At 35.6% G+C, this 25314-nt stretch overlaps 7 protein-coding genes and 1 pseudogene across 8 annotated transcripts; 2 read left to right on the top strand and 6 right to left on the bottom strand.

Annotated features, from left to right (window-relative positions):
- Positions 1-4402: 4402 nt before the first annotated feature.
- Positions 4403-7452, bottom strand: LOC9328571 (transcription factor PIF3). The gene is made up of 7 exons (XM_021014243.1): positions 7018-7452; positions 6570-6671; positions 5592-6480; positions 5396-5503; positions 5238-5303; positions 4968-5033; positions 4403-4893 (listed from the first exon to the last, which is right to left on the bottom strand). Exons 2-7 carry the CDS (start codon positions 6638-6640, stop codon positions 4510-4512), a joined length of 1584 nt encoding a protein of 527 aa, XP_020869902.1. The 5' UTR covers positions 6641-6671; positions 7018-7452; the 3' UTR covers positions 4403-4509.
- Positions 7453-9922: 2470 nt separating this feature from the next.
- On the top strand, positions 9923-11036 carry LOC9325820. Its single transcript, XM_021014581.1, has one exon. The coding sequence runs from the start codon at positions 9987-9989 to the stop codon at positions 10779-10781; it is 795 nt and encodes a 264-aa protein (XP_020870240.1). The 5' UTR covers positions 9923-9986; the 3' UTR covers positions 10782-11036.
- Positions 11037-11135: 99 nt separating this feature from the next.
- LOC9325819 (cinnamoyl-CoA reductase 1) lies at positions 11136-13191 on the bottom strand. Its single transcript, XM_002889709.2, has 5 exons — positions 12532-13191; positions 12258-12427; positions 11866-12057; positions 11441-11790; positions 11136-11350 (listed from the first exon to the last, which is right to left on the bottom strand). Exons 1-5 carry the CDS (start codon positions 12647-12649, stop codon positions 11212-11214), a joined length of 969 nt encoding a protein of 322 aa, XP_002889755.1. The 5' UTR covers positions 12650-13191; the 3' UTR covers positions 11136-11211.
- Positions 13192-13764: 573 nt separating this feature from the next.
- On the bottom strand, positions 13765-15561 carry LOC9325818 (cinnamoyl-CoA reductase 1). Its single transcript, XM_021014510.1, has 5 exons — positions 15317-15561; positions 14948-15120; positions 14552-14743; positions 14128-14477; positions 13765-14026 (listed from the first exon to the last, which is right to left on the bottom strand). The coding sequence occupies exons 1-5, from the start codon at positions 15432-15434 to the stop codon at positions 13882-13884; spliced, it is 978 nt and encodes a 325-aa protein (XP_020870169.1). The 5' UTR covers positions 15435-15561; the 3' UTR covers positions 13765-13881.
- An 809-nt stretch (positions 15562-16370) lies between these two features.
- Positions 16371-18259, bottom strand: LOC9325817 (cinnamoyl-CoA reductase 1). The gene is made up of 5 exons (XM_021014800.1): positions 18090-18259; positions 17461-17630; positions 17154-17345; positions 16726-17075; positions 16371-16633 (listed from the first exon to the last, which is right to left on the bottom strand). The coding sequence occupies exons 1-5, from the start codon at positions 18205-18207 to the stop codon at positions 16495-16497; spliced, it is 969 nt and encodes a 322-aa protein (XP_020870459.1). The 5' UTR covers positions 18208-18259; the 3' UTR covers positions 16371-16494.
- Positions 18260-18443: 184 nt separating this feature from the next.
- Positions 18444-21219, bottom strand: LOC9328570 (annotated as a pseudogene).
- On the top strand, positions 21201-23438 carry LOC9325816 (cingulin). 2 transcript variants are annotated; one of them, XM_002892461.2, is made up of 6 exons: positions 21201-21301; positions 21651-21925; positions 22035-22142; positions 22385-22846; positions 22930-23031; positions 23110-23438. In XM_002892461.2, exons 2-6 carry the CDS (start codon positions 21755-21757, stop codon positions 23275-23277), a joined length of 1011 nt encoding a protein of 336 aa, XP_002892507.1. In that variant the 5' UTR covers positions 21201-21301; positions 21651-21754; the 3' UTR covers positions 23278-23438. The 2 variants fall into 2 exon arrangements, with proteins under 2 accessions (XP_002892507.1, XP_020867582.1); XM_021011923.1 differs by lacking the exon at positions 21201-21301 and adding an exon at positions 21425-21551.
- Positions 23328-25183, bottom strand: LOC9325815 (PLASMODESMATA CALLOSE-BINDING PROTEIN 4). Its single transcript, XM_002889705.2, has 3 exons — positions 24134-25183; positions 23879-24026; positions 23328-23782 (listed from the first exon to the last, which is right to left on the bottom strand). Exons 1-3 carry the CDS (start codon positions 24765-24767, stop codon positions 23575-23577), a joined length of 990 nt encoding a protein of 329 aa, XP_002889751.1. The 5' UTR covers positions 24768-25183; the 3' UTR covers positions 23328-23574.
- Between the last annotated feature and the right edge of the window lie 131 nt (positions 25184-25314).

The raw sequence follows: 25314 nt of genomic DNA, 5'->3' as shown, positions 1-25314 counted from the left end.
ATCCACTTAAACTTTTCCTCAAATATTCACATGTTGAATTTTTGTAGCTTTCTTACGTTATCTAGAGACGGCCTCTCGTTAGACTCTTACCGTTTATCCATTTGTTTATTGGGACCCAATCCTGAAAATATCGTGGAAAAAAGACTACACTTATATGAATTAAAATTACTAATCTTTTTTCTTTTATAATGTAAGAACTTTACTATTCAAAAAGAAGTCTATTTTAAATAGAAAAAACAACAAGAAAATGTTTTCAATATTTTGCAAGAAATAGAGAGGAAGCTTTGAGGAGAATGCTTGTAGGTATGGAAAGTTGATGACTGGTGTTCATTTAAGATGTAGAACTAGCAAGTGGTTCAGCGACTGGTGGACGGTGGTGGTGGCCAGAAGTGGCCGAACCAAAGAGTCAGAGTAGTTTTGGTCGGAGTCTGAGAGAGAAGAGATATGTAATTAAAGTTCCTACGACTCCGCTAATAGACAACATATTTTACCACTACATGATTTTTCACTCGCGTATGTATATATATGTAGTAAAATCAATTATTAGAATTCGGAAATCGTTTTTATCTTTCTTATTTCTGATTTCACCCACACTATTATGAAGCCTTTAATTCTGACAAAAAAATATATTATGAAGCCATTAACGAGGGAATATCTTGCTTAATGCCATTGTTCATGCAGGAACTCAAAAAGAAAACTCGCTGATCAATAATGTCTTATAAAAATAAACAAAACCGACATGAAATGTCTCATTATCGAACACAATAAAATAAATGGACTAGCTAGTTGATTTTATTGTATAATATCTCGAACCAAAGCTGTCAAAAGATACTTCCAATTATATAATTCACCAAATGATTAATTACAAGAAGCGCGAATAATATATGGAAAGACTTTACAATTGCAGCGAGTTTCTTTTAAATCATACGCAATAAACTAACACCAACACGTTCTGGAGTATATCATGGAAAAGAAAACATTTTATGTTAACTACGTACAACTATATAATATTAGTATCCCCTAAAAAATGGAACATATTCGATTAGGATCATGCATGATTGAGACCCATCATTTGATCATCAATTCATCATCATCATCATCATGATTTTAATTTTTAAGACAATCATGCATATATCCGCCGCCAGCCCTTCCATTATATGCAAACCATATCTCATTTTAATCTGTTTAAGCGTTGATTTTGATTTAATAGGAGCATGCATCTAAATTTGTTGTTTCCATGCTAAAAATCTCTTCATTTTGAAAAATAACCTTTACAAAACCTATCTTATATATAAATCCAAGTTATCATATTTTGTGGGTTATTAGATATATCTCGAAATTTATGTTTAATTTTTTTTACCTCTTCCTGAATTTTTTTTAAACTCTTTCTAAACTCTTTTTTTTGTGTGTGTGGTATTTTTAGAACTTAAAAGTTTTGACGTACTTTTTGATGAACAAACATAAAATATGGTAATTACTAACTACCCTTAGAAAACTCCATTTACGAAAAGTAATATAAACTAAACAAGTTATAATTTTTGTTCCTGAAAATTATAACCATTAAACAATAGTTATAATTTTTTCAACAATAGTTAAGTCCAAAATACTATCAAAATTAAGATAAATAATGTAGTGGCGGTAGTTATAGTATCCATTTGTAAAATGTAATTTATTGAATTTTATTTTGTATGAGGAATTTTTGAAATGATATGAATGCATGCATCACCGCAAATGTACCAAAATTTCTAGTTTTTTTTTTTAAAAAAAATTTATTGTTGTAATACGAACCTTTTGGTGGGGCATGAATGAATAGTTTGCATGAAATTGATCTTCATGCAGTGCAATAGAAGGTTTACATTGTAGCTATATATGAAACATTATTGTAGTAACCATGCATTAAAACCAAAAATACATATAGGATCTATGAGCTGTTCTCTCAACTAAATCCTTAATCAGTACTCCTTTAAATTTTATTAAATATTAAGCTAAGCATCATCACTGTTAGTTCGTTGGGTTTCGCCCTAAGGTGATTTGAAAGTCTGTCTAATTAGAGAAGTGAGAAAGGGTAAGATCATACGGTCGCTGTCGTTCGCCATTGTTACAACTCACGATGGATTATAACATCATCGCCGACAAAAAAAAAACGGAGAAGAGGCTGTACACTTAACACGTCTCTTACAGGATGAACAGAGCTTTCCTTAAATCTAGGCCCTATTATGTTCTTAGGGTTCCCATTTTTATCAAAATTCAAGAAAATAATATACATGATTTGACGGCCCTTTAATTTGGTTTCGAAGTACGTTACTAGTAATACATCTGGCAACCAAAATGAAACAGCTGAAAATATCGGAAAGCAAGATATATATCACACAATAAGTTGGTCGTTCTGTTAGAATTCTTGGTGTTGTGCACATTAGAACTTGTAATCCGGCATTGCATTACTTTTTTTGTTTCTCTGGCTTCTCTTGATCAAGCTTAATTTATATGAAAATAGGTCGTTATAGGAACTTGAAAATTAGTGATTAATATTGTGTCACCTAAGATAATTTTTTTACATGTTATCTCTGAGCTATTCTTAAATGTTAACATAATTATGAAAGTGATTTCTAACTCCAATAAGCAGCTTAGTATTTATGGTTTCGGTACTTAAAAATTGATTCATTTACCAATCATTGATAAACCAAATAAAATTAATTTAAAAAACATTTGTCAGCATATGTAAAAAAATCAAGTGATCCTTCCATATAGCGATATTATAAAAAATGAAGAAGGAGAAAAACCTAATAATTAGTATTGTTTTTTTTTTTTTTTGAACAAATATAATTATTGTTTTTCTAGGCTCCAACTTTATTCACATACATTACACATCAATGTATTTTGTTGCTTACTATGTACACTAGGTTTCTATAACTAAAAGGTGTAGACTAAAATATAGATTAAGCTATTAGAGGATATAACCACCAATTATATTGACTAACGAAAAGATGCATCCAATAAAAGTTTGTGGAAGTGCACAGTTTTTAATCACGTTCTACAACGATGTTGATGGAAGATTTTTCGGCTTTTTGTGTTAATAAGAATTTTATTAATTAGACAAGGAGAAAGGGACTTATAAACAATGTATAATACATTTAGTCATTTAGATTAAGAGGACAAGGTCACGGAGAAAGAGAGAGAGGGCCCAGTGAGAAGTGACCTTAATTGTATATCATCTTAATTGCCCGTTTAGCACTAATCCCATCATCAAGGAAACATTAGCACATGCATGCACTTGTACTAAGGTCCCTTTTCATTATTTTCTGTTATCTTTTTTTTTATATTTTTAAGTTTCTCCTTAATCTTCCTTTCATTAATAAAAAAAAAAAAGCAATGTTTTCTGGTACATATATTATGCCCAAACTGAAAGATGATGAAGACCAAATATATATGTACTTTATAAGCTAATAACAACTTGGATCTTTTGGTCAACGATTACAACTTGAATTTATATTATCACAAACTATTTAAAAGGTCAATTTTTTAGTGAGTTACTCACTTTCAGGTCGATGTTGTTACTCTTGATTTGGCTTGATCCATTGGATTTTCTAATTAGATGCGTTATTGTGATTTGAGTTCATTTTTAAGTTTTGATCATAGGATATTATTTATTTTGATGATTAGATACTTTTAAATTAAAGTCATTTATTTTATGCTTGTTGTAGTTTCTAGCGAAAAAATACTTTTGGATTATACGGAAAAAAGTTTAAACCCAATACTATTTTTACTAATTGCTTGCCTCATTTGCTTTTCCCAAACTGATCATTATTTGATTTGTAATTTGTGGTCGAGAAAAAGATAAAACTTAGAAAAGAAGGCAAATAAAATTTCAAGTTTGATTAAAAGTGAGAAAAGAGGGCTTGTATGGTTGAATACTTGAATTTTTCTCTAATATGGCCCAATCTAATTAATAAGAAAGGGGAGAAGAAAAAACATAATCATAGATAATCTTGATATACTAGTGTAGCCAAAAGCAAAATGATGTTTAACATGTATTTTGCTTTGCCACATTAACACCATTTTCTTCTCTTTCAAGTTTCAATCTAAACCTAGGTGTCCGTTTTCTACTGCTTGAATCCTAACTCATTGTCTTTCGTAAGTAGTTAGAGCTGTCAAATCCACCTCCATTAGAAGATATAAAATCTAAATGAAGTCTAAACCCTTTTTTTGTTCTTCTGTGCTTTCCACTAGACTACCTTTTTCAGTACTAATAAAGTTTTTAATCCATTAATGTTGAGAAGCCCATCACGCTTTTTTTAAACAGGTCCATGACACAATATTTTGGTGTTTTCATGCTACAACTCTATTACTCTGCATTTGACAAAAAATAATTAGAACCACCAATCAGCGAAAAGCTCTTCACTGCTGTTATAAAGAACACAAATTAATTTTATTGAAGTTTTGGGTTTTAGAATTGATTTGTTTGAATGCTACAAGATAAACAATACATCAGTTCTTAAGTTTGTATTTATGTCATGACGATCCACAAAACTGATCAGAAGACGCATGTTTTCTCTTTATTGGTTTCAAGTTACTGTCGTTATTCGTCGTTGTTTGATCTTTAGAACCCGTTAAATCTCTAGTCGAACCATTTTCGCTCTTATTCATCTCCATCGTTGCAGACCCTGCAAAGAAACCACCACCAGAGACACGTGGAATCGCCATCGCCACTGGTTGTTGCATCCCCGAGACTTGGAACTGTGGTCCGTGGTTAACCGATGAACCACCACGGCTTAAATCAGGCAAGCCCATTGCATAAGGCATTCCCATGCCCATTGCCATTGCAGCCGGGTAGTGCCCCATACCAGGTGGGAACATAACCGGTGGCATGTAGTAACCAGACGCCATTGACATGATCTGATCGCGATTGTGTTTATTAGATTATTAGTTTGTCCGATTCTATCGATTTTAGGGAGTAATGAAAGTGTTACCTGTACTTGAAGTTGGAGTGACTTGAGATACTCGATGGCTTCATCTAGCATCGAAGCTTTGTCCACCTTTAAACCATATAATGACAGATTAAATACGAAAAATCTCGCTTTGTAGAATTGGACAATCCTGTTTACTATGGTTTCATTTGTTTTATAAATACTGAAACTAATCCAAAACCATTAGTAATGTGATTCAAGTTTTAGTTTATTTGGCATTGCTCCTTATCTTTCAAACAAAAATGAATCATGACGGGTGGAGAAGAGACCGACCTTGTTGCAGTTTGGAATGAGTTCTTGCAGGGCACGCATCTTCTCGTTGATCCTATCACGCCGTCTCTGAAAATTGAGGACAGTTAGCTACCAAATATAGCGCTCTTTTCTGAGTTTGAGAATGGACAAAAACCCCTTCAGGGGCTTCACTCACTCACCCTTTCAGACAGATTATGCACTTCTGCAGAGCGGCTTCTCTTTGAACCCAAACCCGTTCGAGAAGGACCTGCTTCCTTTCTTCCATCTCCTGATTCTTCTTCAACATCCTGCTCAACAATATTAAAGAAGAATAATGAATAAAACAGTGAGAAAACGAGATTTTGATGTGCATCAAATGATATGAGTTTAACTCACTTCACTATGACGACAGTCAATGTCTTGAATATCTGAATGCTTTCTCTTTAAAGAAAGTGAAGGACTTTCGGATGGGCCATCGAGACTATTACCCGAGCCAACAGAAGAACACACAACTGCCTTTTCACTCTCTTGGTCTTTTCTACATGAGTCCTCTGTAATAAGGCAAGCCTTTTGGTTATCCTTGGGCATAGCAGAAGCAACAGACTCGTTAAGAACCTTATCTTCAGAGTCCTTAGCTCCAAGAACTCTGGTCTGAAACACATTCGGCGGGCTTTGAGGACTCTTCTCTTTACTGCCATGAGGGTTATTAGTCTTAGCCAAAGTTGCAGGGCGTAAGAAATGCGAAAAGTTGACCAAACTGGGCTTGTTACTAAGGATTAGTGGTTCCTGCGTCTGAGTAAATTGATCCGGTTTGGCTTGTAGGCTAGCAGGATCCCTAGCTCTATCACTTCCATACACAGATTGAGATTGAAAACCGTTATACTGCGATGAAGAAGCAGCAGAAGCTGACTCATTGCCATCGTTTCTTCTCTGAAACAACGGGAAAACATTTTGATTTACCGCCATATCGCTCTCTTGCTCGTTGACTGTAACAGGAGACATATCACGCAAGAAATCAGAGCAATATCCATCGAGGGATGGATGATGATTCAACCATGGAACAAAGTCATCGTCTTGACTCAAACCCGTCATTAGTGATGGCACTGACATAGGGATCTCATCCACCATCGTTGCCTTTGAGCCATTCCGTATCTCTCTAACTCTAGAAGAGTTTGCTTGATGAATAATAGCTTGTGGTGGAGGAATGTTCCTCGACCTGCTTGACTGACTCTGAGTTGAAATCTGACCGTTTTCCCACACCAGCTCCACAACTTCATCTACAGGTCTGTTTTTTTTCACACAACCAAAAGGCAAAAACATGAAACTGATGAACTTGAAACTAGGCACTTAGACACAAGACTGAAAGAGACTCACGGAGAAGGGTTGTTGTCTTGAGCAGATTCGAGCTTAGCTTGGGTGAGCCTGAAAAGCTCAAACAGAGGCATGGTGTTGCGTTTTACAGAGACAATCTTGATCCTGAAAAGGGAATTCATAAAATAGACCAATTAGGCCAAGAAGTACTTCAGTTCCCAAATTAGAAACTGGGGAAATAAAGAAATACTAGAAAAGAAATCAATGTTTGTATCAATATATGCAATATAAAACAGCTAAAGAGATTTTCACTTAAATTAATGGCAACATGATTATTAGTCAAACCAATTGTTTAATCACACTGAAGAACGATTCAAAACAGTGTACTCAAGAACTAATTATGCATCACTTAAAAGATCAAAACTTTCTGTCTTGTTCCCTAAACCCAGAAACAAAAGATCAAAACTTTACTCTTGTTTCTCTGAATCAAAATCTATCATTCGTAGCTGACCTGAGAAAAAGGGTAGCAGAAAACTGAAGAAATCGAAGTCGGCGAAGAGAGAGAGAAAGAGAGTGAGACCCTCAAAGTAGTACTAAAATGACATCAATCCAAATGCAGGGAAGGAAGCGAGAACAGAGGAGAAGAAGACGGCGAATTGGAGTAATCTTGAGAAAGTAGGCGGAGAGAGGGAGATGGAGACAAATCGACGCACAAGACGGAGAGTGAGAGAAGAGAAGAGGGAGGGGGGACCAAATCGTTGCAAGGCACTGCAACTGAGGCACTGCAACTGAGGATTTGATTTTTTCACAGTCTCTGAGACGTTTCTCTCGAACATTCATTCAACTTTTAGCGTCGCTTGAATCATTAGCTCTACTGTTACTCTCTGTATTTTTTTTTTTCTCCCTATTTATAAACACATAATTAAAGAGAAATCGATTCATAGAATCAGTTCATCATAAAAACAAAATTAATTGCCAATAATCATAGTGGATACACAAAGGAAACTAAAAATAAAATAAAAATCATAGTGGATACACATATACATATGACCATCAAAATATGTAGTTTAGTGATTTTATATCAATATTATTGGGATTAATATTCAAACCATACATATTTCTAGCAAATAATGCAAAACATATTACCAGCTCACAGAGATCTTTGTGATTAAACAAATATTGATTACTTTTTTGGGCATGTTGTAAATATCGAGACAAGTTTTATCGTAAACAAATACTAGTAGTTGTTGTTTACTAGTGGTTTTAGGCTATTAGTAGACATAAATAATGTTTAATTAGATGTACTATATAAAAATTACGGTATTATACAATCCTAAATGGTTAAGGTAACTGTATTTATAAGATATTGTTATTAAACAAGAAAATTAAAGCAAAAGGGACCCTAGAGAAGAGAGTTGGGCATGGTTATTATTATTGAACCAAATTGCTTCTCACCGACCTCTGCACACTTCGTCTGTCTCTGTTACATGATACAGGTCCTTTGCATTATTACAATTAATTCATGGTGTGTCTATAAAATAATCAAATACACATACAAATATGAAAATAATCATATACATACTAGAATATGTTATCTTATCTTAAAGTGACATGGGCCTGTGATACACTAAAGTTGTGTGTGATGTGTTATCATAAAAGAACGCTGCCAAAAAAGCATCACACTCCAAGTGGGGTTGAGCAACCTTGTCTCTCTTTATCTATCTTAATAATTAAAGATTTGACTTTCTAATCATTACTATTTTTTTTTAAGTCTTTACTATACTAAATTACTAATCATCCTTAAGTTTGGGAACTCACTCAGCAAGTTCTATTAACTGATGAAAACCAATCATTTGGGATTTAATAATTGAGATTTTGTTTAATCATCATGGGATATATGTGTTATACTGGTTCCAAACTCTTACTTTAGAGTTTAGAGCATTTTATCTTTGGATCTAATTTTTTCCTTTCTATAAGTAAGAAAATAAATAAAACCATCTATAACAACATATCAGCCGTATTTGTGTTTATCAACGTTAGCAACTTAGCATCTATTTCTTCATGAAAGGTCAATTAAGCGCCATGCAAATTAGATTCTAAGATGCGTAACTCAACCCGTTGTATACTATAAACTTTCCAAGTGGATAATTTGAGCACCTATTCGGATTTGCATGGACCATTATTGATTTCATCACTATAGTTATTATCTCCATCTCTCTCATTCAAAAAAGACATAAACAAATTTATTTTCAAATTTAAACCGAATAAATAAATAAATAAGTAAACACCAAAGGAAAAAAAAAAAAAACATGGAAGTGCCTTGCTATATGTTAGGCCAAAAAATCAAATAAAATGACAAGACTCTGTCCCCGCATAACTCTCAATATATCCGCCGTGGAATAGGCCAACAACACGTTTTTGATCTCTTGCTCTACAGTCTTAACAAAATAAAAGATACGCAAAATCTTTTACCTCATAATCATGAACAACTTAGGAAAAAGAAACCGTAGCTCATTTTTATTTTATTTTTGAAAATTGGCCCTTCCACAATGTAAAATGTCACATTCGCTGTTATATATCAAAGCGTCACTTTACGTCAACACAAAGGCAAATTTGTTGATGATGATCATGATCAGTAGATTATTCTCAACGATGGTGATTGGTGATAGATGAGTCGAGGAGACACGTGGTAACTTTTGAGGGCACAAGAGACGCGACACGTGTGACATATGCTACAATCTGGCATATGCTATGAACAATTAATACAGAAGAAGAGAATAATGCGTTTCCTTTATACGAAATACCTTTCTTTTTTTTTGGTTGGTGGTGCAAAATGGTGACCAGAAACAATATTTGAACAAGAATCGGTATGTGTAAAATGTATATACGTATACTATGCAAAATACAATGAACATCTACACGTTGACACGCTTTGCCGTGTCCCTATCCTCATAAAGTCTAATCAAACACGTCCCCACTTCCTTGCATAGTCCAAAAAATCTAATCAATCTCAAGTCTCAACTATAAACCAAACCCAATTCAGATTTTTGTGAATTTGAATCAGAGACAAAACCAAATCGACATTAATATATGTATACCACAAACTGGTTGATGAATTTAATACAGTTTCGTATTCTTAAAAGCTTATGCGACACTGTTTAATACAACAGTCAACCTCTGTAGAAATTATGGAACGGTTGAAAGGTGTAAAAGTTCTTAAACCTTAATTTTTAATTGGGCCTTACTAATCAGCCCACTAGAATATCTGGCCACATTTTAATGAATAACAGAAACGGAGGTGGCAGATATTCAAGTGGGCTCAGGAGATACAATCATTCGGCCCAAGTAAGTAAAGCCATCAAAACGACATAGTTTAACAAATCGATTACATTTTAGTGCCACGTCATGCCCTCTTCCTCGATTGAAAAGAGGAGTAAACCCTAATTTCCCCAAATCGCAAAGACCAGAGAGACAGACACTATGAATCTTCCATCGTCAACGACGGCAACGTCAACCTCCGCTTCTTCCGATGCAGCGGCGGATTCCACCGAGAGATGCGATGATTGCGGAAGCCTAGACGCCTGGGTGATACACACAGTAAAACTCCGTGGATCTCTCCGCTTCTTCTGCACACATTGCCTCCTCCGCAACCATCCGACGTCGTTTTGTCCAACTTGCTTCGCCTTCTACGATTCATCTCCGCCGAATACTTTTCGCCGCGTCGCTTGCTCCAATTCCAATTGCCCCTCCTTGACTCACATTCATTGCGCCGTCGATGCAAATCCCCCTTCTTCTTATCTCTGTCCTCCTTGCCTGAACCCTACTTCTTTCTCCTTCTTCCGCCCTATTGTCGACGCAAACGGCTCTCGCTCCGTCGATAAATCTCTCTCCCAAGCTTTCTTATGCGCCGCTAAGATCGCTGCTTCTTCAATGAACAAAGCTGTTATGGCCGCTAAATGTGATGCTGATCGGAGAGGAAGAGAAGCTGCTTTGGCGAAGAAGAGAGCTCGCGAGGCTCTTGAGCATGTTGTCATGCTTGACGCCAAGGAGAAGGCAAGATCGGTTGTTCCAAAGCTTAAAGAAGCTTCCGTTGATCAGAAACAAAAACTGAGTCCTGCATCAAATGGTGGTACTGTTAAAGAAACAGAGAGCTCTGCAACAACTACTACTACTACTACTACTACTAATACTACCAAGAACAATGGAGGCACAGAGAAACAGAATCCGGGAATGCAATTGGCTATAGTTAAGCAAGAAGCTGATGCCTCTAGATAACAACTTCAAGCATTTCGTCTTCTGATGAAAGAAAGCTGATTCTGATTCGATCTCAATGTAGATTGTACGTTATCTCTTTTTTTGTTTGTTCATGTTTTTCTGGATCGTTTACGCTATGTGTAGGAATCTCTGGAACTGTGAAGTGTTTTTTTTTTTATAATAAATCATATGTTTCTGTGTCTGACGAAAGCCACTCTGTGTAACATAGCCTGGTGATGGTTTTAGTTGCTGGATCTGCCAAATTTCTTGTTCAAATTGTTGTGATGTGATTCTTGTTTATGAACCCATAATTGAGATTGAAAATTGTTATTTCCTATGTCAATTTAACCAATTAAAATCTACTTTTTAAAAATAAAGAGCAAGCTTACTTTTTTTTTATGTTCAATAGTAAAATTAAAAAGGACAGAGAGGCAATAACAAGATATGCTCATCACACAAGACATTTCTCTTTGAGGCTAAGAATAGTGTCTCTAATGGTTGCTTCTGTAGGAGTGAACTCAATTCCCAAACTCTTCACTTTTTCAACACATAGCTTGTAAATCACTGGAATGATCTCAATTGCTTCATTCCTTCAATAAAATCATAAAGAAGTTTTCGTATCAAGTATTTCAGAGTGTACATCTGATTGTAAATCAATGATGAAAGAATATTGAACTTACTTGTTAACGAGATTCAAGTCAGGAAAGAATTCACGCAAAATCTTCTCAATGTCATTTATCGTCACCACCGGACCCTCAATGATATATCTACCGTTGGCAGAAGGAGTCTCGAACGCTTTGACATGAGCGAGGGCAACATCCCTCACATCGACGAGCCTAAAATTCTTGTTAATGAAATTGTCCTTACCTGTAATAAGATCCACAATCACATTTACTGAGAAAGTAAGACTTGGTTTCAAGAGCGGTCCGAGCACAAGTCCTGGATTTATTACGACCAAGTCAAGCCCTTTTTCCTTTGCGAATCGCCATGCTTCATCTTCGGCCAAAGTCTTTGAGAGTGCATACCAAAGCTGGACAAGTCAAATATAAAAAATTATGAAAGAATGCGACTTTTAGTGAACTATGTCACAACACAATTCGAGAACCTTATTCTCAGTGCAAAAATTTGGATCCGAGAAGCAACTCTCGTCTACTGAGTCGTTTGGTCCCAAGGGAGGCACACGAAACAAAACTGCGGCCATGGACGATGTTACGATGACCCTCTTAACAGATGACACTTTAGCACAAGTGTCAAGGACGTTAAGTGTTCCCTTAACGGCCGGATCAATCAGCTCAATCTGCAAACCCTTGGAAACACTTAAGCTAGTAAGTTAATGTCTTGAAGTAAGACAAGATCTACAATAATATATAAGTGGCGTGGTCAATCAGTTTATTATCGTCAATTAGTTTTGAATTGAAACGTATGAAACTTAATTAATAATCACTATGCATTGTCTTGTTCCAAACAAAGTGATATACATATAATCGTGAAACAAACCTGATGATCAGTCACAGTTAATGAAACTGGAGAAGCGGTGTGGAAGACAGCGTCACATCCTTCAATTGCTTGCTCGAAAGAAGATTCTTCCAAAAGATCTGCTTTGAACAGTTTGAGTCTTTCTTTTGCACCCTCCAGTGCAAGAAGATGTTCTGTTTTCTTTGCATCACCTAGACAACAAAAATACAAATGCATACAATAGTTAAAAAGACTTTCTAGTTACTGAATACTGATTATTAAAATTAAGAAAAAGGGATAAAAAGAAGGAACAAACTTGGGTCTCGAACGGTGGCCCTAACGGTGTAGCCACGGAGAAGCAAAAGCTTAACAATCCAAGACGCTACGTAACCAGAAGCTCCGGTGACGCAAACCATTTTTCCTCTGTCAGCCATCTCTCTCTAATTTGTGATGTTGGTTTCAGATCCAGTTATAAATTTGAGCAACAACTACTATCATCTTTATATAGTTGTACAATATACAATTTTACACACACACTAACACAATTAAAATAAAAAATCACGTAACATCTGTTCAGATTCAATACCTTAAGTTAATTACAGTATAAGATTTTTTACTTCATTTGGCATCTCATACTTTGACATGTGTCACTTTTTAGTAATCTTATATGGTTATATATAAATCTAATTAATTTTGAGATTCTTTTACTTTTTGGCTAAAAATATAACCATTTATAAAAACAACCAAATTGGGAATTTATAGTTTACTATCTAATGATTTCTTTTCTGCAATAAAATAAAATTTTGATGTTTAAGAAAATAAATGTAAGAATCAATATTATACAACTATTTGGTACTTACTAATATAAAGGACTGAAATTTGGTACTTTACAAACAAATATATAAAGAAGTATACTCATTTACAAGATTTTTTTTCTCTCACTTTCACTTCTTTACAAATTACAAGACTCGCTATCAGTGTTCTAAAAAGCGGTCTAGGCGCTAGGCTCTCATGCGACGCCTAGATAACCGTCTTGACCGCCTAAAGTTACATAGATCTTGTTTAATGTATTTTTGTCAATTTTAATTAGAGTTTTATTTATATATATAGTTATACATATTTATATATTGTTTAATATAAATATAAATAAATGTTTTATCTAGTTTTGTTTATAATTTTATAATTTTTAGTTTTATATAGACATTTTATATAACTTTTATATATAATATCATATTTATAATATTTTATGTTATAAACGTCTAAACCGCCTAAAAAATCGCCTAGGCTCCGATTAGACGTTCTAGGCGCTAGGCACTGGGTCACCGCCCGCTTAGTGCCTAGCGCTTTCTTGAACACTGCTCGCTATTAACTTCTTTACAGCAAGTGATGGAATGAAAAATCAATGAGTTTTTTTTTTTGGATTTTTCGTCTTCTAAACAAATAGTTAGAGAATTGTACTTAATTTTCCAAGTTAAGGATCGTTTTTTCAGAACACCAAGCGGTATACTAACAATGCAGAACGATATATGTTAGTTTAGTTAGGGCCTAGGGGACATAAATATAAGATTTATATTGGTTTTAAAATAACTAGTAAGACTTAATTATAATCCTTTTTTGAAATGCATAGATTGCATGGAATAACAAGTACCCAAAACAATAAAGAAGATCACACAAGACATTTCTCCTTGAGACTAAGAACAGTGTCTCTAAGGCTTGTTTCTGTAGGAGTGAGCTCAGTTATTCCCAAACTTTTCACTTTCTCCAGACACACTTTGTAAGTCACTGAATTCATCTCAGTAATGTCTTCATTCCTATTAATCAATCAAAATAGTTCGTTTTTGTTACGTTTGTAGAATCAAAACAGGATAAAGGACTTATAAATAAATGATCAAAGAAAAGAAAACTCTCTCACCTATCAGCAATGCACAAATCAGGAAAGAATTCGCGCAAAACTTTCTCAATCTCTTTTATGGTCACAACCGGACCATCAATGATATATCTGCCATTGGCTGAAGGAGTCTCGAGTGCCTTGACATGAGCTAGAGCAACATCTCTCACGTCCACGAACCTATGATGTCTTGTATTAAAAGGATTCTTACCTTTCATAAGTTCCACAATCACAGCTACCGAGAAGTTAAGAGTTGGATGCAATATTGGTCCAATCACAAGTCCTGGATTTAGTACGATCAAGTCGATCTGATTGGCCTTGGCGAATTGCCATGCTGCATCTTCGGCCAAAGTCTTGGAAAGTATATACCATTGCTGAAAAGGAAAAACACAAAAAGGGTGAGAAATAATGCGAGTTGTCATGAACTCATTGATGATATGTCAAAGACCTTTTTCCCCTCAGCAATACTTGGATCAGTGAAGAAGGTTTCGTCTACTACATCGTTTGGTCCCAACTTGGTCTTAGGAGCAAGAACTGCTGCCATAGATGATGTTACGATGACCCTCTTGACAGAAGACACCTTAGTGCAAGTTCTCAGGACGTTAATAGTACCCTTGACGGCTGGATCAATCAGCTCAACCTGAGAATTTCAGAGTAACATTAAGTTTCATAGACTTCTAACTCAAAATCAATTGGCTATGAGTAGACTTACCGACTTAATTATGTGCTTTATGTATTAATTTAGGACTTCTCTAACTTTAGATGTGGGATTTCTAATAGTAAATCAAGCAAGTGAAAAAGTAATGATTGTGTTGTTCCGAACAAATTGATATCATAAACGAACCTGAGGATCAGTGCTGACAGTGATCATAACCGGTGAAGCAGTGTGGAAGACAGTATCGCATCCATCAATTGCATGTTGGAAAGAACCTTCTTCTAAAAGATCTGCTTTGAATAATTTGAGTCTTTCTTTTGCGCCGTCCAGTGCAAGAAGGTGATCTGTTTTCTTTCGATCGTCTGGAGAAAAACAGAAATATGTCAAAGTGCACTTCAAGATAAGAATGCTTCTTTAGTTTTTATTCTTCTTTCTCTGAATTGTCACTTGTATCTCTAAAGAGAAATTTGATGATTCAAGTGACAAAGAGAAATTGTCTTCTATATTAATAAGGAGAAAAGCAGAAGGAGAAAAGAAAGAGTGAAGAAGGAAACAAACTTGGGTCTCGAATGGTGGCATTGACGTTGTAGCCACGGAGGAGCAAAAGCTTAACAATCCAAGATGCTATGTATCCGGAAGCTCCGGTGACGCAGACCACCTTTCCTCCATGGGCCATCTCTTCACTTTTATCTGGTAAGTAGAATTAGTGTGGTTGGTAGGCTTCTGTATTAAAATTGATAAAAAATAATCCCATTTTTATAGTTGCATACGTTTTAGTTTGACACGCAAACTCATCTCTTTTAAGTCACGTGTGACGACGCTACTACATTAACATAACGTCTACTATTTCTTCTGCCTTGCAACATTTGTGGTTTTATTTCTTCTTTTTTTTTATTTCCTTACGAAAAAAAAATCACACACATACAATTATGGGAAAAAATCTTATCCCATTAAATATCTATACACCATGCTCTTAATGGATCCGTATCTCAGTATTTTTAAATATAAATAATTCAAAATTAGTACTCAAATTATTTAGAAAATAAATAACATATGTTATTCTAACTTTTGATTTCACAAAAAAAAAATAGAACTCATAACCAATTTTATAGTCTAGATACATTTAAATTGTTAAGTGTTTGTTGGGAAGAAGAAACCACATTGACTTAAAACACCTAAAATAGATGACATCAAGAATTATCTCATTTTGAAATTTTGAGAAACTAAATTAAGCGTTGTCTGTCCCTTTAATGGTATTTACGAGCTTCTAAGGATAAGGGTGGATTACGTGGTTCGACTCTTGATCATGGAACCATTAGATTAGACGAGTTTGAATTCTTAAAGTCATATAACCACTCGTTTATTCCTTGTACCAATTGACTTGACTACATCACCTAGCGTTTGGACGGCGCAAACAGAAGATAGTCCTATTTATCGAATTGTAGGGACAGTTTTAGGATCAACCCAAACACATCTAGAACTGGTCCAAAGAACCATGAGTGAACAAATATTTGCCGTAGCGTTAAGTGATGTTAGCTTAGTTTAGGCGATGTATCTAAGCTAAATTACACTTATCGATATATAATGTATCCAAACCTTAATTAGTGACAAGTTTAGCCTAAACAATATTATATATAAAATGTTTAGATTTCAAAAGTGTCCACAACTTAAATCACTTTAATTAGTAATACTAACAAAATAAAAATACACAATAGTTAAAAATTATACGAAAAGAATCATAAAAGACATTTCTCCTTGAGGCTAAGAATAGTGTCTCTAAGGCTTGTTTTCATAGGAGTGAACTCCACTCCCAAATTCTTCACTTTCTCCACACAGACTTTGCATATCATTTCATTCATCTCACTTTCTCCATTCCTAAGAAAATGAAAAGAAGTTTTTCAAAATCTTCCATTAAATTTATGGACTTCATAAGATGATAAGGGTAGAGCTAGGGAAAGAGAACTCACGTATCAGCAATACACAAATCTGGAAAAAGCTCCCGCAGAATCTCTAAAATGTCGTTTACACTCATACTTGGACCATCGATGATGTATCTGCCATTGGCTGAAGGAGTCTCCAACGCTTTGATATGAACTAAGGCGACATCTCTTACGTCCACAAACCTGTAGTATCTATTATTGAAAAGGTTCTTACCATTGATGAAATCCACAATTAGCTCTACCGAAAAATTAAGAGTTGGTTGCAAGAGTGGTCCGCAAATAAATCCTGGATTCAACACAACCATGTCGATTCCGTTGTCTTTGGCAAATTGCCAAGCTGCATTCTCTGCCAAAATCTTGGAGAGTGAATACCAATTCTGAAAGAAGAAAAAGAAAAGTATAAGAAAGAAACCGAACTCTCAAAAATTGATATGATCACAACAGAATATAAGGACCTTTGTCTCCCTGCATAGACTTGGATCGGAGAAGAAAGTCTCGTCCACCACGTCGTTTGGCCCAATAGGAGGCTGACGAGAGAGAACCGCAGCCGTGGAAGATGTCAGAATGACTCTCTTGACAGAGGAAACTTGTTTGCATGTATTAAGGACGTTAATAGTACCCTTTAAGGCTGGATCAATCAGCTCAGTCTGATAGCGAAAAAAAACAAATTTTGATAAACATTATAGAACTGACTTTGCTAATTACTAATTAGAATACATATACATTGCAATTCCCACAACAAAGTTTAAACTGTTGACAAACCTGAGGATCTGTGACGGTGAATAGAACTGGAGAAGCGGTGTGGAAGACAGCGTCACAGCCTTCGATAGCTTGTTCAAAAGAGGATTCTTCCAAAAGATCTGCTTTGAACAATTTGAGTCTTTCTTTTGCACCCTCTAGTGCAAGAAGATGTTCTGTTTTCTTCCTGTCCGCTAAAGAATGATATAACAATATATATACGTCAAAAAATGCATATGGTACTTGTACAAAAAAATCATCATTCCAAAATCAAAACACAACAGTTCAAATATGATAACCAAAGAAATTTCAATTTCGTTGTACAAAAAAAAAAAAAAATCTCGATTTGGTAATTTGATATGTATTTTGGTGTTTTAAGTGAAGACATAATTCGCACCAAAAAAAGTAAAGACATAATTGGTTTGATTCCGTCAGATTTTTTTCAGCTAGATTCCGATTTGATTTTGTTGGGCTACTCTTAATCATCCCTACAAATTGCAGTCTTGATAAATGTTTTTGATTTCTAGAAAAAATGTTCTTTTTCAATTTGCTTACTCTGGAAAATGTTTTCTAGATTGGCTAGAAGATATCTTTCTATATTTTGTAAAAGAATGATATATTTAGATAAAAGAAAGTAAGAATTGAGAACAAACTTGGGTCTCTGACAGTGGCATTGACGGTGTAGCCACGGAGGAGCAAAAGCTTGACAATCCAAGACGCTATGTAACCGGAAGCTCCGGTAACGCAGACAACCTTTCCTCCGCCGTTCATATCTCTTCTCTGTCTCTGTTTCTGAAAATAATTGTTTCAAAATGAAGAGTCACCTCGCAACTATAATGATTAGTAGTAGGTGGTTTGGTCAAATAGGGCCGCTCCATCAGAATATGGGCCTTGTTTGAAATTGGAAAAATCACATAGCCTAATAACTTTTTAGAACTGTAAATTGGAAAAAATGAAGTTCACAATACAGTATTTCTTTTAATCTTTAGTTTATTGATTTTATTTTAAATATTTGATTATATTGTAAAAGCCTAATACATCCTCCACACGAATTATAATTAGAACTAGACATCCTTAGAAAATAAAAGCTATATGCTTTATCTATGATTAGGATCCTCTGTTGGTTTATTATAGAGACACTTCTCCTTAAGGCTAACAATAGTGTCTCTGAGGGTTTCTTCTATAGGAGTGAACTCGATTCCCAAACATTTCACTTTCTCCACACATACTTTGTATGTCATTTCATTCATCATCTCATCACTCTCTTCATTCCTAAAATCGAAGTTCATCAATAATATAAAAAGCTTGTTCTGTTTATGGGTTCAATATGAGTATAGGTAAAGATGAAGGAAAAAAGATAACTCACTTCACAACACGACACAAATCAGGAAATAATTCATGCAAAAGCGCTTTTTAATATCTTTCATTGTTGTATTCGGATCAACAATGATATATCTGCCATTAGCAGAAGGGACCTCAAACGCTTTGATATGAGCAAGCGAAACATCTCTCACGTCCACAAACCTGTAGTAAAAACTATTTGGAGGGCTTTTACCGTTTAAAAGATCCACAATCACTTCTATAGAGAAATTAAGAGTTGGCTGCAAAAGTGGTCCGACTACGCTTCCTGGATTCATTACGATCAAATCGATCCCATTTTCTTTGGATCAAAGACCTGCCATTTTCTTTGCATACCATTGCTAGAAAGTCAAAAGAGAAAAATGTAAGAAAGAATGTGAAAACTGATCATGAAATTTTATTAATTACTTGTCAGAACATGATTCAAAGACCTGCATTTCCAAGCAAAAATTTGGATAGGAGAAGAACGTTTCGTCCACCACGTCGTTTGGCCCTAAGGGTGGCTTACAACCAAGAACAACGGCTGTGGAAGATGTTACAACGACCCTCTTTACCGAGGAAGCTTTCGCGCATGTTTTCAAAACGTTCATTGTACCTTTAACGGCTGGATCAATCAGCTCAGCCTGAAATGCCTCAAACAAAGAAAATTAACATATAGTAAAATGAAATATATTACTAGATTGTAATTAAATTACTAGTGCAGTCGTTGTGTCACCATCCGGATGCATGCATATTGTTGACATAATAAAAAGGGGAAATTATTAACGAGCCTGAGGATCTGTAGCGGTAAGTATGACTGGAGAGGCGATATGGAAGACACCATCGCATCCCTCTATAGCTTGTTGGACCGAACCTTCTTCCAAAAGATCTGCTTTGAACAATTTTAGTCTTTCCTCTGCGCCTTCAAGGGCAAGAAGATGCTTTGTTTTCTTTGTATCCTCTAGAGATAAGAGACATATTTCAAATCTCAAAATGCTTATATTTTTTAATCCTCCGTAACAGGTTTGAAGAACGAAAATTTGAGAATTTTATATGACTAGAGAACCGTCTTTCTATTACGGAAAATGTTATTTAGATATTATCTAAAGAAGAAGGCAGAAGGAAACAAAAAATAAAGAGAAGAAGAAACTAACTTGGGTCTCGAACAGTGGCCTTGACGGTGTAGCCACGGAGGAGCAAAAGCTTCACAATCCAAGACGCTATGTACCCGGTAGCTCCGGTGACGCAGGCCACCTTTCCTCCGCCGTTCATCTCTATGAAATTTATAATTGGTCGGTTGGCTTAAGTTATGAAATTGAGCAAAAACTACCTTCACTTTTATACAAAATTTAAATGATAACAACAAAATCTTTAAAACCAAAAAAAAAAAATCTGGCTTAATAAATAATGGTAGCCAAATTAACAAAAAGTAATGGTGATTAAACTATGATATATCACAGTTCAATAATTATGTTTTTTATGGACTATTACCATCCAATATTTTTGTTGTTGTTATCAACCATTCACTATCTTTAGTTCTCTCAAAACACTCTAATTTAATCTCATATGGATTTCATACTTTGACATGATGTAAACTTTTTAATAAGCTTTTCTTAGACTATATCTCTAGTTATTTGGAGATCATTTACTTTTACATTCACAAAAAAACATATAGAGCAACATTGGTAATTAACTTATTTACTTAACAATGATTTTTTTTGTTACTAATTAACCCAAGTAAACTAGCAAATGTAATGTTTAAGTAAATAAATGTAATAATCAATATTATAACTTTTTTGGCAGTGTCAAATAAATATTTGGAGAAATATACTCATTTACAAGATTTATTTCTACTTTCACTTCTTTACAAACAAGACTAACTATAAATTACTCTTACCAACTATACTATTGATTTTGTACTTAGACTAATAATATATAAACATAAAATTTAAATATAGATTGGTAGATATATGAAAAGGACACGTTTGAATAATTTTGTGGAAACTAAAATCATTGAAAGTCGTTGACTCGTTGTATTTTCGTGATAACTACTTCATATTCTAAAATTCATTAGTGCTTCTATGTACTTCTATGTTATTAATATGATTTTGTGACCAAAAAAAAAATGATTAATGTAACACGTTCTATAGCTAAATATGCGGCCACAAACGAACACTATGCACACGTGGCTTTCTATAATTTGAACCAATAGATTTTGCCGCGCTACAGTCAAACCCTAGCAAGTTAGCTAACTGCGCCAGATGCGTAGGTTAGCTAAGGATTCGTTACTTTAAATCACACAAAATCCGAAGCACTAGACTCGGTAACGCCGAAGCTAAACATTTTAGCCACTTACCTTAAATGATCTCTCATCCGAACCTCACGGCTACGGACCCATCCTCCAGTTTCATTTTCACCGTCACTTTCCTCCTCTGGAGAAATTACGAACTCGAACAAATCTGCAATTTGATTCTTCTTTCTATCAAACGCAGAAGCCTAATTTTGTCCAACCGTTCGATGGAGACTGGTGGGTTGCGAGAAAGTTCGGATTTTTAGGGTTTGAAGTTTCAAAAATTCAAAATTCTGTAGGAGTTTCAATTTTTTTTAAAAGGTCACGTTTTTTTGGGCTGTATACTTGTTAAGTATTCGTCTTTATCGAAGTTTATTTATTGATGTGAAAGGGACGACACAAGTTTCTTTGTCTCTCTTGCGTATTCCCTACCTCGATAGAGTTGTTAATGGCTGTTATTTATAAAAAATCGATTGTTACGAACAAGGTTAAGATGATTTAGTTCTTGTGGGCAGATTTGAATGATTTCAAATTCTTTAATTAAACGGAGATTGGACATTTATGTGTTTCATTCGTTTATGTACAGGGTCACGTGAAGAACATGAATAGCTGCTTCCTTTTACGTTTTTGAATTTGAGGTTTTCTGGAGAATTTATCTGTCTAGATTGAAGAACAGAGCGGTGACAGACAATGCCAACTTCTGTTAGTCTAAGAGAGGATGATCCTCTGTTGAAGGATTTGAGTGAGAAGAAGCAGAGTTTCAGGAGAAATGTGGTGTCTTTGGCCACTGAGTTGAAAGAAGCGAGGACTCGTCTTGCGGAACAGGAGCGGTCGTGTTCAAAAGAAGCCATGTCTAGGCAGGTAAGCAAGCACTCATGAGTCATGATATTCTCAACTATCACTTTTTGTGTGTTTTAGTTTTTTGTTTCGATGTTTGAGACTTTTGATGAGCTGTTTTCTATATGAGTAGGAGGCAGAAACAAGAGTTAAGAGAATGGAAGATGAAATGCATGAACTTGCTAAGGAACTAAACAAGAAAGTTGAGCAGATTCGTGCATCGGATGTTACTACTGAGAAGGTTAGGATTGTTTCTTCACATTTCTTGATTGTCCAGTTTTTCTAGTTTTGCTTGATTCTGCTTGAACACATAGATCTGTTATAACATTGTTTCTCATCAGCCTTCTTATGTCTGTCTCTTTAAATTTTGCTGGTCTTCTTTTACCTCTTGAACCTGCTTGGGACTTAATCTGCCAAAATTAGGTAGATCTTATGTCCTTTACCGATGTAACTTATCAACTTTTCTGTTTTCCTATTGTGCAGTTTGTGAGGGAATTGGGTGATATCAAGTCACAGCTTGCAGCAACACATGCAACTGCAGAGGCAAGTGCTTTGTCAGCTGAATCAGCACAGTCTCAGTGTAGAGTGCTTTCGAAACAATTGCATGAGAGGACTGGTTCTTTGAAAGACCATGAGGACCAAGTTACTAGACTTGGTGAGCAGCTAGAGAATCTACGAAATGAGCTGCAAGCTAGAGAATATTCACAGAAGCAGCTAAGAGATGAGGTTTTGAAAGTTGAAGGTGACATTATGCGGGCTCTATCAGTGGTCAAGACCAAGGAGAATTCTGAGGTGCAGAAAATGCTAAATGAAGATCCTCCAAAGAATTTTGAAAGAATCAACAAACTTTTGATGGCTAAAGATGATGAAATTGCAAGACTCAGAGATGAACTAAAGATTATATCGGCTCATTGGAGGTTTAAGACAAAGGAATTAGAAGATCAGGTAACAACACATGCTTTAGCTTCTTTTATTTCTGTGATTTATTTTTGGTTTTACATAGTAAAACCTTTATTCTTCTGGACCAGGTGGAGAATCAAAGGAGAATCGATCAGGAGCTGAAGAAGAAGGTGCTGAAGCTGGAATTTTGCTTACGCGAAACACGCATCCAAACTCGAAAACTTCAAAAGGTAAACTCACTCTTTTTACCTGGGATCATAATTTCTTGAATCCAATACCAATCTAGCTGCTTTTCTACGGGATTGTAGATGGGAGAGCGAAACGATGTGGCAATACAAGAACTCAAGGAGCAATTGGCTGCAAAAAAACAGCATGAAGCTGATCTTTCTAGCAACCAAAACTTGTGGGATAAATCAGGTTTCAAGATTGTTGTCTCCATGTCGATGCTGATATTAGTTGCCTTTTCTAGGCGTTGAATTAGCAATGAAAACATTTTAGATCATATTAAAGTAGATAGACCGTATCCTACAGTGTATGGAGGAATAATATTACACCTCTTTGTTACAATGTCTGCGTTTCCGCTTTTGGTCCTAAAGAGATATATTTTAAACAAAACAACCGAGGTTTTCTGTACAAATCCGAAGCCTTAGCAATCCCATCGAACCAATGAAATTTATAATGTCTTACATTCCTAGCTTCTTCCTAGGAAGATGCTCTAAAAGACCTTCAACTTGTGTGTCATAAAGCTACTTCGACTCCTACATATTCTACTTCTAATGAAATAGCACTGCGTGAAGAATCAATGTTGCCATTATAGCATGACCAAAGTGAATCTTCAAGTGTGTAGAGTCTGATGATGTTGGATTGTTCCCATTTGGTGAACCATCAAAACCGTAACCCGTTAAACCTCCTGAGGAAGGATTGTTTAGCGTATTTGATGTAGGATTTGCGGGGTTGAAGATCGCTGGTGGAGTTCCAACCCTTGAATATAAATAATAGAGAGGTACGTTTTCAGTTAATCAACTCTGAAGAGGCTTTAAGACTAGACAAAAGAGTTGAAGAGAATGCTCTTATTACCCGATTATCCCGCCTCCTGTTGGTATTATAGGTGTTGATGTGACAGGAGGCTGGTTCACTGTTTGTGTTGATGGAGTTGGTGTTGTTGTTCCTGCTGTCATCGGTGTTGATGTCGATGAGCCTGTCTGGTAAATGCAAGAACCAGTGCCTGTAATGGAACAACAATCCAAAACAAAGTCAAGCAAAGCCACCATCTAACTGAAAACAAGAAAGAAAAAGAGAAACAGAGTATCCTCTGTTTATTTTCTCACTCACTTGGGTTGGTGTTAACTACCGAGGCTACACCGCCAAAATCGCAGCTTTGTGGAGAAGGGTTCTTCTGGTAATAGCTGTTGAAGGCAAATGAGGCATGATTCTGAAGACTGATAGGAGAATAACAGTTACCGCCTTGCTGTAATTGAGAGCAATCCGCGATCCCGCAGGCATAGTCAAGAGCCTGTTGGAGTGAGATTTGAGAGGCTCCAGGCTTTGCCACGCACCAGCTTTGACCTGGAACCGATGGAGAGTTTGAGACAACAGGCGGTGCAACCACAGGAACAGGAACTGGAACCGCCCCTGAGGGTTGTGTTGGAGGATACTGAGTCACTGGGTTGGTAACTGGGTTGGTCACAGGTGGTGTGAGTGTAGGAGGAGGAATTGTTGTGACTGGAGGTGGTGTGAGTGTAGGAGGAGGAATAGTTGTGACTGGAGGAACAATAGGAACTGTTGTGGCTGGATTTGTTGGCGTTATGGTAGCCGGAGGAAATGTAGCCGGCGGTGTAGTTGTAGGGTTTGTAGGAAAGACCGTTGGTGGGTTTAACACATCATGATGTGTAGTTGTTGAAGAACAGGATGAGAGAAGATAAAGAAAGAAGAAGAAGGTGAAGATGGAGTAACTCTGTTTCGCCATCAGAGCTTGAGATTGGTTTTGTTTTTTTTCTTCTTGTGTTTATAAGTACATGATTTGTAAGAAGAACAAAAGCTTAGAGATTCTCTTGAGAGAGAATTGGGGGAGAAAAAGAGAGAAGATGCTGACTGTACTCTACATGCAAGTGACTAAGTGAGAAAAAAAGAAAGTAGGAAAAAAGATGTTTGCTTTGCTATGAAGTCTTTTGGATTTGGCCTGTGACTAATCCCATCTGTTTTCTTTATATTTTTGTGTGCAAAGATATAATCTTTTGCCTTTGTTAGCCAGAAAAAAAATAATGAAAGAGAAAAACCCATTTTTGTCAGATCCGTTTCAGACATAAGCATATGCATAAAGTTCTCCGAGCTGCAAATTGGTATTTTTATTTCTCTTATCCAAAAAGGAGAAAAAAAGAAAGAAGAGAGACTGTTGCTGCAGATTAAGATTAATTAATACAATGGATGATCTTTTGCTTAGCTCAGCAAAACCCACAAAGATTTAAAGAAATCATCAAAGCGGAAAGATTTTGAAAAAACGAAAAAGCAGAGAA

This window comes from Arabidopsis lyrata, assembly GCF_000004255.2.
Source record: "Arabidopsis lyrata subsp. lyrata unplaced genomic scaffold ARALYscaffold_1, whole genome shotgun sequence".
In the NCBI taxonomy this organism is placed as follows: domain Eukaryota; kingdom Viridiplantae; phylum Streptophyta; class Magnoliopsida; order Brassicales; family Brassicaceae; genus Arabidopsis; species Arabidopsis lyrata.
The sequence above is the reverse complement of the archived record's forward strand: the minus strand, read 5'-3'. Positions and strand labels throughout refer to the sequence as shown.